Source organism: Macaca nemestrina, chromosome 7 (genome assembly GCF_043159975.1).
Source record: "Macaca nemestrina isolate mMacNem1 chromosome 7, mMacNem.hap1, whole genome shotgun sequence".
NCBI lineage: Eukaryota > Metazoa > Chordata > Mammalia > Primates > Cercopithecidae > Macaca > Macaca nemestrina.
Genome location: NC_092131.1, coordinates 107,939,767 through 107,952,893, shown reverse-complemented (window position 1 = coordinate 107,952,893; position 13,127 = coordinate 107,939,767). Strand labels below are relative to the sequence as shown.

At 45.1% G+C, this 13,127-nt stretch overlaps 1 protein-coding gene across 9 annotated transcripts in view; it reads left to right on the top strand.

The window, feature by feature from the left end:
• The window catches only part of LOC105497475 (homer scaffold protein 2), a 158,274-nt gene that overhangs the window by 91,131 nt on the left and 54,016 nt on the right, over window positions 1–13,127 (top strand). For all 9 annotated transcript variants that reach the window (XM_071099337.1, XM_071099336.1, XM_024797856.2 and 6 more), the window contains one exon: window positions 8,005–8,161. In XM_071099337.1, coding sequence (XP_070955438.1) covers window positions 8,005–8,161 — 157 coding nt within the window. The remainder of the gene's footprint in view (window positions 1–8,004; window positions 8,162–13,127) is intronic.

The following is a 13,127-nucleotide window of genomic DNA, read 5'->3' as shown; positions in this document are numbered from 1 at the left end:
GCTGTCCTCACATAGTTTTCCATATGAATAACCCTGTCTAGTTCTAAAAATAATACTACTATTTTTATTATGTTAGATTTATATATTTAGGGATAATTGACATCTTTGTTTTGGCTTTCCCATTTAAGAATGTGTCTTATTAAAGTTTTCTTCTGTGTGCCTCAGAAGTTTTTGTTCTTATCGTATTTATTTATTTGACTTCTTAAAAATATTGGTCTTGCTATGTTGCCCAGGCTGGAATACATTGGAAATTCACAGGCCCAATCATAGTGTGTACTAGAGCCTGGTCTCAAGCCATACTGCTGCCTCAGCCTCCTGTGTGGCTGGGACTATAGGGGCACACCATTGTACCTGGCTTACTTTTATTTTCTAAACATAGATCTTGCATGCTTTGTAAATAGATTCCAAGAAGTTGTATCCTTTTGGTTGCTACTGTAAATGGGATTTTAGGAAATCTATTATTATATATTTTTTATTTTGTGACGGAGTCTCACCTATTGTGTTACCCAGGCTTGAAGTGCAGTTGCATAATCTCAGCTCCCTGCAACCACCGCCTCCCTGGTTCAAGCGATTCTCCTGCCTCAGCCTCCCAAGTAGCTGGGATTACAGGTGCCCACCACCACACTGAGCTAATTTTTATATTTTTAGTAGAGACATGTTTTGCCATGTTGGCCAGGATGGTCTCGAACTCCTGACCCCAAGTAATCCGCCCACCTTGGCCTCTCAAAAGTGCTGGGATTACAGGCATGAACCACCTTGCCCAGCCAGACAATCTATTATATTTTTTATCTGGTTGTTTGTGTATTTAGGAAGGCTACTGATTTTTTTTTATTAGTAATTTTATACCTAGCCACTTTACTTAATTTTTTTTTTTTTTTTTTTTTTTTTTTGAGACGGAGTCTCGCTCTGGCACCCAGGCTGGAGTGCAGTGGCCGGATCTCAGCTCCCTGCAAGCTCCGCCTCCCGGGTTCACGCCATTCTCCTGCCTCAGCCTCCGGAGTAGCTGGGACTACAGGCGCCCGCCACCTCGCCCGGCTAGTTTTTTGTATTTTTTTAGTAGAGACGGGGTTTCACCATGTTAGCTAGGATGGTCTTGATCTTGTGACCTCGTGATCCGCCTGTCTCGGCCTCCCAAAGTGCTGGGATTACAGGCTTGAGCCACCGCGCCCGGCCACTTTACTTAATTTTAATTACTATACTCTTTCAGTTGATTTTCTTGGGTGTTCTCTATGTGCAATTCTATTATCTGCAAATAACAATAACGTTGCTATGTGGATTTTGTATAAAAGTAGAACTCCAATATGCTTATAAGTTAGATTCTTTGCATGGGAGGATGTGCAAGAAAAAAATTTCTGTCCACATTTCCTTTTTCCTTCAGTTCTCTGTCCTGGGTTCTGAGGATTTGGCCCTGCTGGCTGTTGTAGCCTGTTGACCACGTAGAGTGTGGGTCAGTGGTCAGATGAGCCCATGCTTCCAATCCCTTGTGATGGGTGAGCAGTCAATGGCCTGTGTCTTCAGAGCACAAATCAGACTTCACAAGATACTATGACAGTACATGAAGGGATAGTCAAGGGAGGATGTGTTGGGTCCAGTGATGGGCATATGCATTGGCTGGGATGTGTGAAAGTACAGATGATTCAGAAGTTCTAGAAGGAAAGCAGCAGAAGCCCTTCTGGTGAGAGGGCAGGGCCGGGTTTGTCAGGGGCCAGCCTATAATTCATGCAAAGCACTGGGAGCTGGTCCTGTTGGGGACAGAGCCAGGGAAGCCTTTACATCTGGGCAGGCAGAGCATGACCCATCTGGACTAGAGGAAGACCTGTCGGTTGGTGTAGTAGATGGTGTTTGGAGGGGTTTAAGACTCAAGACAAAAACTAATTAGGGCACCTTATGAGACTTTGTAATACTGTAAAATAATGTCTGAAGGGTTGGTTTTAATTCAAATCAAATAGAAGTAGGAAAAATAAGAATTTTTGGATTTTGTAGGTTTATGTCAGAAAAAAATGTGGAGCTAAGCATTGCAAGTGAAGAATTATGATAAGTTAAAACATCATTTCTCTCTCCCTCTTTTTTCTTTGCAAAAAGTAGTCATGCCAATTCTTTGCAGAATTATTTCACCCAGAGCCAGAAATTGTTCAAAGCAGGAGTGGTCTCTTTGCTGAGTGGTTTCATATTCCAGACATACATATGTTGCACAGAGTGTCTAATTATTCTTGGGAACAATTACTGTCAGGTTCCAGAATGTGTTCAATGAACAGCAATTGGTGTTTATTCAGCTCTAAAGAAACTATGCAAGGAACGGTAAGTTATATTGTCTGTCTAAAGTGTTTTGCCATCCGGAAACATCTGCTTTCTATTTAAAGCACTGAAGAAGGAATGGGAGTATATTTGAAATTTACTCTCTGAACATTGAACATCAAAGGAAGGAGAATAAATTTGGATATGAAGGTAATTTCTGTCCTCTGATACATTCTCTTCAGCTTTTCCCTGCTGGGAAGGAAATGCGGGTTGGAAAGTTCTGATTCTCTTAAATCTTTCTATTTATATTGATTTGCACACAGGAGGAAATGACTTCTATGTCCTACTTCTAGCTCTTTTGCTTTCTCAGGTGAAGCAGAATACTCTTTCAAAGTCAGGGTCTGCTTTTCTGAATTTTGTGGTGAGGTTTGTATTTGGATTTTGCCCATAGAGGTGTTAAGATTTGTTCAGTTTGCCTGAAGTGATCCTGTGACTCTTGATTTTCTGTGTGGATAGCACTGCCCACTTACAGCCCTGTTGGGAGGATTAAATGAGAATATGTACGATTTGCTTGGTGTATAGTAAACTTTCTGTGAAGGACAATGTCTCTTCTATTGCTACGTAATAAACTGTCACATACATAGCATCTTAAAACAAAACACATTTCTGTGTGTCTGGAGTCCAGTATAGCTTAGTTGGGCCCTTTGCTTCAGGGGCTCTTGCAAGGCTGTAATCAAGGTGTTGACCAGGGCTAGAGTCTCATCTGAAGGCTCACTTGTGGAACGATCTGCTTCCAAGCTCATGTGGTCGTTGGCTGAATTTCCATTCCTCCAAGGGAGTTGGACTAAGGGCCTCAGTTCCTGTCTGGCAGTTGGCTGGAGTCTTTCCTCAATTCCTTGTAAGGTGGATCTCCCTAATATGGCAGCTTGCTTCATCAAAACCAACAAGGTAATTTATTGAGAGAGCCTGGTAGGAGATAGATGTCATAATCCTATGTGACTTAATTACACAAATGACGTCCCATCACCTTTGCAAGTTGCAGGTCTAGCCCACACTCAAGAGGAAGGGATTCCATAAGGGTGTGAACACTAGGAGTGGAGGTCACCGGGAGCCACATCCAAAGCTGCCTACTACAGACAGCTATTATTGTAGGAAGAAAGAGTAACATAATGGTTAAGAGGGAGGGTTTCCATGTCACTTAGAAATGACATCAAATTGCCAGGTGCAGTGGCTCACGCCTGTAATCCCAACACTTTGGGAGGCCGAGGCAGGTGGATCACGAGGTCAGGAGTTCAAGACCAGCCTGGCCAAGATGGTGAAACCCCGTCTCTACTAAAAATACAAAAATTAGCCAGGCGTGGTGGCGGGTGCCTGTAATCCCAGCTACTTGGGAGGCTGAGGCAGAGAATTGCTTGAACCCAGGAGGTGGAGGTTGCAGTGAACCAAGATCATGCCACTGCACTCCAGCCTGGGCGACAGAGCAAGACTCCATCTGAAAAAAACAAAACAAAAACACAAAAAACAAAACAAACAACAACAACAAAAAACATCAAATCTCAGACCTGTCATGTACTGTGTTACCCAAGTCAGGTTACCTGGCCTCTCTGAGTTCCTGTTTCCCCACCTGTTCAGCCCCTTCCCTGTAGGATTGTTGCAGTTTCAAAGTGGAGAGCAAGCCTAGCAGAATGGTAAGCAGTCATTGGTAAGGTCAGTTACGAGCTTTTCTTCTCCTTGCCTTCCTTTTTTGCCTTTTCTTAAAATATCGTCAGACATTTTGGATTGTAGAAGAATAGCATAGAACTCCCCAGTGCCCCCAGACTTGGTTATTCCTGTGAAATCCCAGAGCCGCAGGTAGTTTCCTGCCAGACTGGCTGTGCAATCCTCCCCTGTTTGCCCAGGGGCTCAAGGATGAGGAATGCAGGTCTTTGGCCTCAGGAGGACCATAGCTTCCTGCCATGGTGACTACCTCAGAATGGAGCTGCCAGGATGCCCTGCAGTACCCCTCCCAGGTCTCTGTGCCTCCCCCCACTCTGGAGCAGCCACCTGCCCTACAGAGGGCCTGTCCATGGTGACCAAGAGTGTAGCCAGGTGAGCCATTGTGTTCTGCCAGCATCCTTGCGTTTCTACTTGGGCGTTCTGATGGCAGCCCATCATGACTTCAGTCCATCCACAGAGCTGAGCAGGCAGATTTGGAGATGGAGCCCCTCTTGTCTGCTCACTTTGACCCGGATCATGCCTCACAGACAGCTGGCTGGTTTGCCTGTGCCTGGTCAGGAAGCTCTGCCATCTTCTCGGCTCCCTGTGCCTTCTCCTCCGTTTTTCCACTTTGCTTTCCTCACTTCCTCCCTCGTGTAGGCCTCAGGGACAGAGAGTGCTTGTGGAAGGCCACTGCTGGGCCACAACAGGCCACACTCATCTCCACCCTCCTTCCTGACCAGAACAGCTCTACCTGTTCCCTTGGCCCCATCCTTTGCATCCAGAGACCCTGTTCTTGGTCCCCCTGTTGCCCCACCTCCAGCCCCCTCCACAGCTGTGGGAGAACTTTCTGGAGTCTTCCTCTGTCATTCAGTCACCAGTGTCATTCTGGAGTAGAGATGCTGGCTCTAGGGGCCACTTCTTTATTTTTTCTTTTTTAGATCATCTGATTATATCTAATGTGAATGTCTCCCTAGCTTCCTTGAAAATAAAAATCACCTAGAGTTCTTAAAAGTGGAGCCCCCTGGGTCCTTCCTTGGAGAGCCAGGTTCAAGAGGGCTAGGATGGGGCCTGGGAACAAGTATTTTTAGTAAGTGTACCAGCTAATTCCTGTCGTGGAGATTTAGGAAACACGTGTCTAAGCATGCCAAAACCCAGACCCAATCCCTCTTTTCTGGTGTAGGGAATAGGAGGGAAGATCTGAAAATCTGGGTCCCTTCCCAGGAAGGCTCTTCTCTAACCCATGGGCCCCCAGCCCAGCCCATTTAGTGCTCTGACAATGAGGCAGATATTGTAGCATAATTTGATTCTTCAAAAAATGTTCTGTAGTTACTGCCCTTTAAATCGCTCCTTCCTTTCACATATGCAAGAGAATACTGTGTGAGGAAGTGTTTTCCTTTATGGTGTTGTACTTAGATGACTAGCAAAATATGGTGCTGGGCTGAGAGTGGCACAGCTGGGTGATCCAGGTGGCAGACTGGATCATATCACGTGGACGGAATATGAGGGCTTGCATTGATATGCACACACTCCCCATCGGCTGGCCTCTCTTGACAACAGATCCAGGAAATTACAGTGAGAATCTTCCTTTTGTTTCTAACAGCTGTCACCCAGCTGCTGGAAGGGTGTTGGTTTAGCATTAAGTGTGTGGGTGAACTTGCTCTCTGTTGAGGGAATAAAAATGCCCTAGTAATCCACAGCCCCAGAGGCACTTGTCCTGCTCCAGGGGACCTGGAAGGGAAGTTTCGGGAAGCAAGGAATGCTGCTAGCCTCTGTTCTGGAATGCTGGCCTCTGTGAACAGCTGCACTGAAGCAGCATTAATAGCATGCCCGTGGAGAAACAGGCGTAAAGAAGATGGCTGCTTTTCTTCAAAACCACAGTTGATGGTTGAGGCTGCTGGTGTTACTCAGTAGCCCTTATATGAAGCTCAAGTGGCAAATTGGTTTTCTAGGAAAAGTTTCTCAAGAGCATTCTTAAAATTTTAATAATGAGTATTCTACAGTCAGGATGGATTCAAAGACTGCTTCGCCTAAAATTATTTCATCTAGAGACCAGAACACTTAAAATTCTCTTTTCCCTTTGTTTTATTTTTTGTTTGTTTTATCTTCTTGTCTATGTCTCTTTTATGTTATCTCTTTTGACATTGTAAAGATTTTAAAAATTGTGTAAGTTACCTTTTAATTTAATTTTGTGTCTGTAATAAGTACTTATTAAATCTGTAGCATTTTATAAACAATGGGATTTTTTTTTTTTTTTTTTTTTTTTTTTTTTTTGAGACGGAGTCTCGCTCTGTCGCCCAGGCTGGAGTGCAGTGGCACAATCTTGGCTCACTGCAAGCTGTGCCTCCCAGGTTCACGCCATTCTTCTGCCTCAGCCTCCCGAGTAGCTGGGACTACAGGCGCCCACCACCACGCACGGCTAATTTTTTGTATTTTTAGTAGAGATGGGGTTTCACCGTGTTAGCCAGGATGGTCTCGATTTCCTGACCTCATGATCCGCAACAATGGGACTATTTTTACATGTTGATAGCTTTTTTTCTATTCGTATCTTATTTTGAACACTTAAAGGATTTTTGAGAGTTTGTGTAAAGATACTTTCTTCAAAATTAAACATATTTTGTGATAAGTCTGTCATTTTGCATTACTTTGTGAAGTAGATAGCTTAAAATATGAAATGCAGTAAAATCCATTACAATTTTTATTCATCTGCCTTATTTCTAAATACTTATTGTCAAAATCTAATTCCCCACTCAACAGAAAGAAACATAGGTAATATGTAAATCTGGTGAATCACATAAAGTGCTTTAGGCATGTGGAGTGAAAAAGCAACAATATAGAGGCAAGAATAGCAGAAGGGATGGATTTGATGAATTCTACATAAAACTCAAAAGGTTTATGAGTTGGAAACATAAAATTCAAAGGTTTGGTCAGGTTGGTGAATGGTTCCAGAATTAGACTGAAGAGATACAGAGACACAAAATAATTCTATCATATTACCAGGTGCAGTGGCTCATGCCCTCTCAGCACTTTGAGAGGCCAAGGTGGGAGGATCACTTGAGATCAGGAGTTTAAGACTAGTCTGGGCAACACAGAGAGAGCCTGTCTCTACCCACCACCTCCCCGCAAAATTAGCCAAGTGTGGTGTCACGTGCCTATACTCCTAGCTACTTGGGAGACTGAGGCAGGAGAATCGCTTGAGCCTCGGAGATCCAGGCTGCAGTGATCTATGACTGCGTCACTACGCTCCAGCCTGGGCAGCAGTGAGACACTATCTCCTTAAAAAAAAAAAAGAGACCCAGGCACAGTGGCTCACACCTATAACCCAGCACTTTGGGAGGCAGAGGCAGGCAGATCATCAGGTCAGGAGTTCAAGACCAGCCCAGCCAACATAGTGAAACCCCGTCTCTACTATAAATACAAAAATTAGCTGAGCACAGTGGCGCATGCCTGTAATCCCAGCTACTCAGGAGGCTGAAGCAGGAGAATTGCTTGAACCCAGGAGGCAGAGATTGCAGTGAGCCGAGATCACATCACTGCACGCCAACCTGGGCAACAGAGCGAGACTCCATATCAAAAAAAAAAAAAGATAAAATTATATCATTCATAAGTTACTGCAAATTTGAGAAGTACTTAATAGAAATATAACATTAAGCTGCAAGTGGATTGGAAAATCCTAAAATTGTTGCAGAATCCCCCAAAATTTGTTGCAAAATTCTAAAAAATGAATTGGTTCCAAAATCCTAAAAATGACAACAGGATGTCAGAAAAAGTATAGGACACTTGACAGGGACTCAAAAACACTGAACAAGGAGTTGCCTTTTAAGCAAATTGTTCATTACACCAATTGCCCTGCAATCTCAGGGGATAACAGCTAAGTGGAATGTGGTTTGCAAAAACTACTCACTGGTGTCTCTTTTTTTCTTCTCTCTTTGCTTTTATTTTAATTGTCTTCATGCATATGTATGTTTCCCTATAAGCTATTTAAAATCTTTTGGGGCAGTAGGTGGCCTAGAAATCATAAATTATACATTAAGTCATGTTCTCTCAACTCACACGCCCACTCTCCTGTTGCAGAGAACAGCCCATCTTCACCACTCGAGCGCATGTCTTCCAGATTGACCCCAACACCAAGAAGAACTGGATGCCTGCGAGCAAGCAGGCTGTCACCGTTTCCTACTTCTATGATGTCACAAGGAACAGCTATCGGATCATCAGTGTGGACGGAGCCAAGGTACCACCCCCTCAACTGATTTTAACACTCTCAGTGGCTTATTTTTCATCCAAGATTCACCCAGAATCCTGCCATCTTAACACAGAAGTTATTGTTATAATGTCTGTATAACATATTCTGTTCTTTTTTCATTTAAACTTATGGTAAATGGGAAAGAAAAAGATTTCTCTGTTACCACTGTCTTCATAACTAACATTTTAATGCCTGTATAATAATTTCACCGGCGGCCTATAATGCTCTTAATTTTCCCCCTGTGGTTGGATATTTAAGTGGCTTCCAATGTTTTGCTATTATGGATAATGAGCATCTTCATGTACCAAATATCCTCAATTGTTCATCACATACCATTGCTTTCTTTTGAATAGTCCTTAGGATAGATTCCTAGAAGTAATATTATAGGGCAAGATATTAACGCTTTATGGCTCTTGATGCATATTGTCAAGTTGTTTTCCAGAGGGCTTTGTTCTTCCAGCCTGTATGAGAGTGTCTGTTATTTCACCCTTGCGAGCATTGGGTATTCTATCTAGTCAGGTTTTGGTGTTATTAGGCATAGGAGTTGAACTTTATTAGGTGGTTTTGGAGTATTTCTTGAAATACATATATATTTTTGTTATTCTCTCTCCCATGATATTTTTGCCACATTATCATAGGAACAGAATTAAGAAGGGATACCAGCAGAAGTATCACCAAGTCTTTTTTAAAAAAATATAGACCTGCTGGTTTATGGTCTTTCTGTCTTCATCCTGCTGTACAGTTTTTACGTGGATTATCTGCTGCCACCTGGAATTCAGTGTATCTAAAGCTGAATTCCCCTATTTGTCCTCTAAACCACCTCTCCATTTTTATTCCCCAATCATTCGGGCTAATAAAGCGAAACACAGAGTCCTTCCTCTTTAAGTTTGTCAAGTGAATCTGCCTTTGAAGTGTCACCCACTCGTGCCTGCTGTTTTAAAGACCATAATTCTTGTCCTATCACAGTCTCGCCTGGACCCTTGCAGTAGCTGCCTCATCTCCCACCTGCAGTCTAGTCTGACTTCTGCCTCTAGATCAGCCTTCCTATGCAACAGGAAGCAGGGGAGTTGGGGGCTGAGCAATAGAACGGGCCCTGGATGGAGGCTTTTCTGTGCACTCCACAAGCAGAAGGCATGGGGAAGCTCTCCCAGGGAAGACATGAGAGCCTGCTGGTGCCTCCTGATCTCTTCAGGAGATCAGGGCACTTCAGCCCATGTTCTTTAAGTGACTGCTTTGCGCCCTTTCTCTGCACCTTGGCAACTGCAGATAAAGGTGGCTTGACCCTGGGATCCTCTTGCTCTCCCTTTCAGTTGCCACAGCCCTTCCTCCTCCTCAGGAATGGACCCCGGAAGTCCTCATTTTACAGCTGAGGTCTAAGGAGAGGTAATGACCTGACCTGGCCCAGGTTCACGCCTCTGGGGAGGCTTGGTAGACTGGGGCCTATGCCCAGTTATTTGCACACCAGTTCCTGGTTTGTCGGGTTGGAGCAGGCGTCTCCTGGTTGGTAGAAGAGAGTTTCCTGACACATATCAGGCAGGTAGTGTGTTATCTCCCTCCACTTCAGAGATGAAGGCACTGGTCTTTCTGCCTAAGCAAGCAGAATGATAGTAGGATGATAGCAAATCCCAGGATCTGGTGAACAGTAAGGAAGTGTGCTAGTGCCTGGCACATAGTAGGTAGGCACCTCGTGTTTGATGGGGGAACATCTGAAAGGTGCCTTTATTTTTTTTCCTTCTGAGAGACATAGTGATGCCACAGTTGTAATTACCACTTCTCTGTGCTTCTGCGCTGCAATCGCCTGGACTCTTTCCAGGGTGTTCTGGCAGCGGTGGTGAATCAAGCTGACCTGCTTTCTTTTATCTACAGATTCTGTCAGTTCATCTGCCATCATTCGATGGGCTTGTACCTTTGTCAGTTGAGTTATCCAAGGATATATTGGGCTTAAATATAGATAAAACGACTTTCTTAGAACAAGTGCGTTAGTCCTATTAGCTGAGCTTTTAGTAATTTGTCAAAGTGTCGGCCACTGTGTCGTTATGGCTGTGCAGTTCCTGAAGGCTGTGACAATGTGGTGGAGTCCGAGCCAAATATGAGTTATGAGAAATCAGATGGGTGTGGGAGGGTGGGCTAAGCCCCTGGCTGCGGCACAGCACTAGTCTAGGCTCAGTGTGGGAGAGCCATCAAGCTATAGACTCACTTACAGGCTGGGAATCCAAAACCTAGGCCATGGGATGCCGCTGGAACTCAGAGCTAGTTGGAGGATCTTGGACTACCCATTCTGTGGTGCCCAGCCACCTGTTTGTGTGTGTGTGTGTGTGTGTTTTGTTTTGTTTGTTTTTGTTTATTTGTTTGTTTTTGAGACAGGGTGTCACTCTGTCACCTAGGCTGGAGTGCAGTGGCACAATCTCAGCTCACTGCAGCCTCCGCCTCCTGGGATCAAGCGATTCTCCCACCTCAGCCACCCAAGTAGGTGAGATTACAGGTGCCCACCACCATGCCTGGATAATTTATATATTTTTAGTAGAGATGGGTTTTGCCATGTTGGCCAGGCTGGTCTGAAACTCCTGGCCTCAAGTGATCCATCTCTGGGCCTCCGGAAGTGCTGGGATTACAGGTGTGAGCCACCATGCCCTGCCGCCACCTGGTGTTCCTGCCTTAGTGCTGTGGCACCAGAGATCCATGACAGAGCCTCGTTCTGCAAAAGGAAGCATCCCATGAGGGAACAGAAGGCCCCAGGAAGTGGGGAGTAGGGATGGACCTCAGCTGTTTAATTACTATCTTTGGCACTCAGGGATTGGGGATGGGAGCACATATCGCATCTGGAGAACCTGACCACACTGCACTGGAAAGTGGTCCCAATGTAAACTCAGCCCTGCTGGGCCCTCTCTCGACCTGGCAGGCAGCAACCTGTAAACCCAGCATCCCAGGTCTGGATCAGACCCTGTGCCTTCAGCTGCTCCACAAGTCGGGTGGGCATGGAGAGAAAACCCTAGAGTGGTAGCAACTGTTGCTACTGTCTGGTCCCCTGTGGCTTGCCCCTTCCCCACCCATTACTAAGGTCCTCATTGTTATGCCCAGACCGTTTATTCCCCGAAGAAGACCACCAGAGTCCAGAGTCAAAGCTAAACAGCAAGGATCTTTATTACAGGTTCGAACCTGGAGCTCTCACTTGCTCGTGAAACGAGACGGGCAGGAGAGCTCCCCCACTGAGCTCCGAACAATGTTATATAGTCTAAGAAAAGTGGGCATAGAGTTATTATACAAATCAGATATATGATTGGCTAGTGTTTGAACAAGGCGATTTGGCTAACTATGATTGGTTCCTGCCATTTCTGATATTTTGGTTCAAACTTTGAGGCGGGAGAGCAGGTTTATGGCAGCAAGAGTTTATCTTACTTAAACACGTCTTGTGACCTTGCCTCAGAACTTACAAAATCTCTGGTATGTGCAAAACAAAATCTCTGGTACGTGCAGAAAACCAGGTACTCACAGAACTTACGAAATCTCTGGTATGTGCAAAGATTAGAGAGCAGAACAAAGGTGTAGCGGGTGGGGGGCGGGTACACATCTATCTTTGTGTCCTTTCATTTCTCCCTTCTCATAAGTAACTGGATGTCCAATCTTGGATTTCCAGCCAAGTGTAAGTGACGGGAGACTCAGTTTTGTAAAAATACCACCCTTGTCGTTCTCTCCAGTATCGGACAGAGTGCGTCTTACAGTAGCTATATGGGCAACCTGCACTCTGGTGCCACCAATAATTTTTACAATTATATTCAGTTTGATCATATTCAAAACAGATCATGGGTATTGCTGGTTGGGCAATCTGGAACCTAGTGAAATTGAGGTAAACTATAGTATTACACCCTGAGGGGGGGCAGTCTGCGGTAGCTAGCAGTTTACCCGCTTGGGGGGTTTCCCCGGGGTGAGTTTTGTTCTCATAGAGCCAGAACCTCCAGACATAGGGATTAGACGGCGCAGCAGTGAGGAGAGTCAGATGCATAAGGCATAAAAGCATAGGTAAGCTAGACATGGTTACGGCTATGGGGATGACGGCGCAGGGTTAGCTTTAAGGGATTGTTCTTAGCTTTGTCTACAGTCCATGTAACCGGTGCTCCAGACGGCTCGAGAAGGTCGGATGTTGGGTCCACTGGTTTGACGTGTGTGTAGTGGATCCACGAAGCGATGCCTTCTACTTTGAGAGCGGTGGGAGTAGTCAGGAGTACTTGCAGTGGTCCTTTCCACCTGGGTTGAAGAGTTTCTTGCCGGTGGCGCTTGACTAGGACCCAGTCTCCCGGCTGGAACGGATGAGGCGTCAGCGGAGGTCCTGCCTCGTACAATTCTCGTAGTCTGGGCCAAATTTCCTGGTGAATTTTCTGTAAGGCTTGTAAAGAGAACAGGAGCTCAGAGACATTTTCAGTTTCAGGTTTGAGTAAGTCATCTTTTAGACTGGGGACCAGGGGTGGGGGTCTGCCATACATGATTTCATATGGTGTGAGGCCTAGTCTGTAAGGGGTATTTCGGGCCCGGAACAGAGCGTAGGGGAGAAGTACTACCCAATTAGCGCCAGTCTCCATGGTCAATTTAGTTAAGGTCTCCTTCAGAGTCCGATTCATCCTTTCTACCTGTCCTGAGCTTTGGGGCCTATAAGCACAATGTAATTTCCAATTTGCCCCCAGAATGGAAGCCAAATCCTGACTTACCTTAGCAACGAAGGCTGGTCCATTGTCTGACCCTATTTGGACGGGAAAGCCATACCTGGGGAGGATTTCTTCCAAAATTTTCTTTGCTACAACCTGAGCAGTTTCTTAGTTGGGAACGCTTCTGTCCATCCTGAAAAAGTATCTACAAAGACAAGTAAGTACTGATACCCATATTTTCCAGGCTTTATCTCAGTAAAGTCTATTTCCCAATAGATACCAGGCCTAGTTCCTCTACACCTAATTCCTGCGGTGGT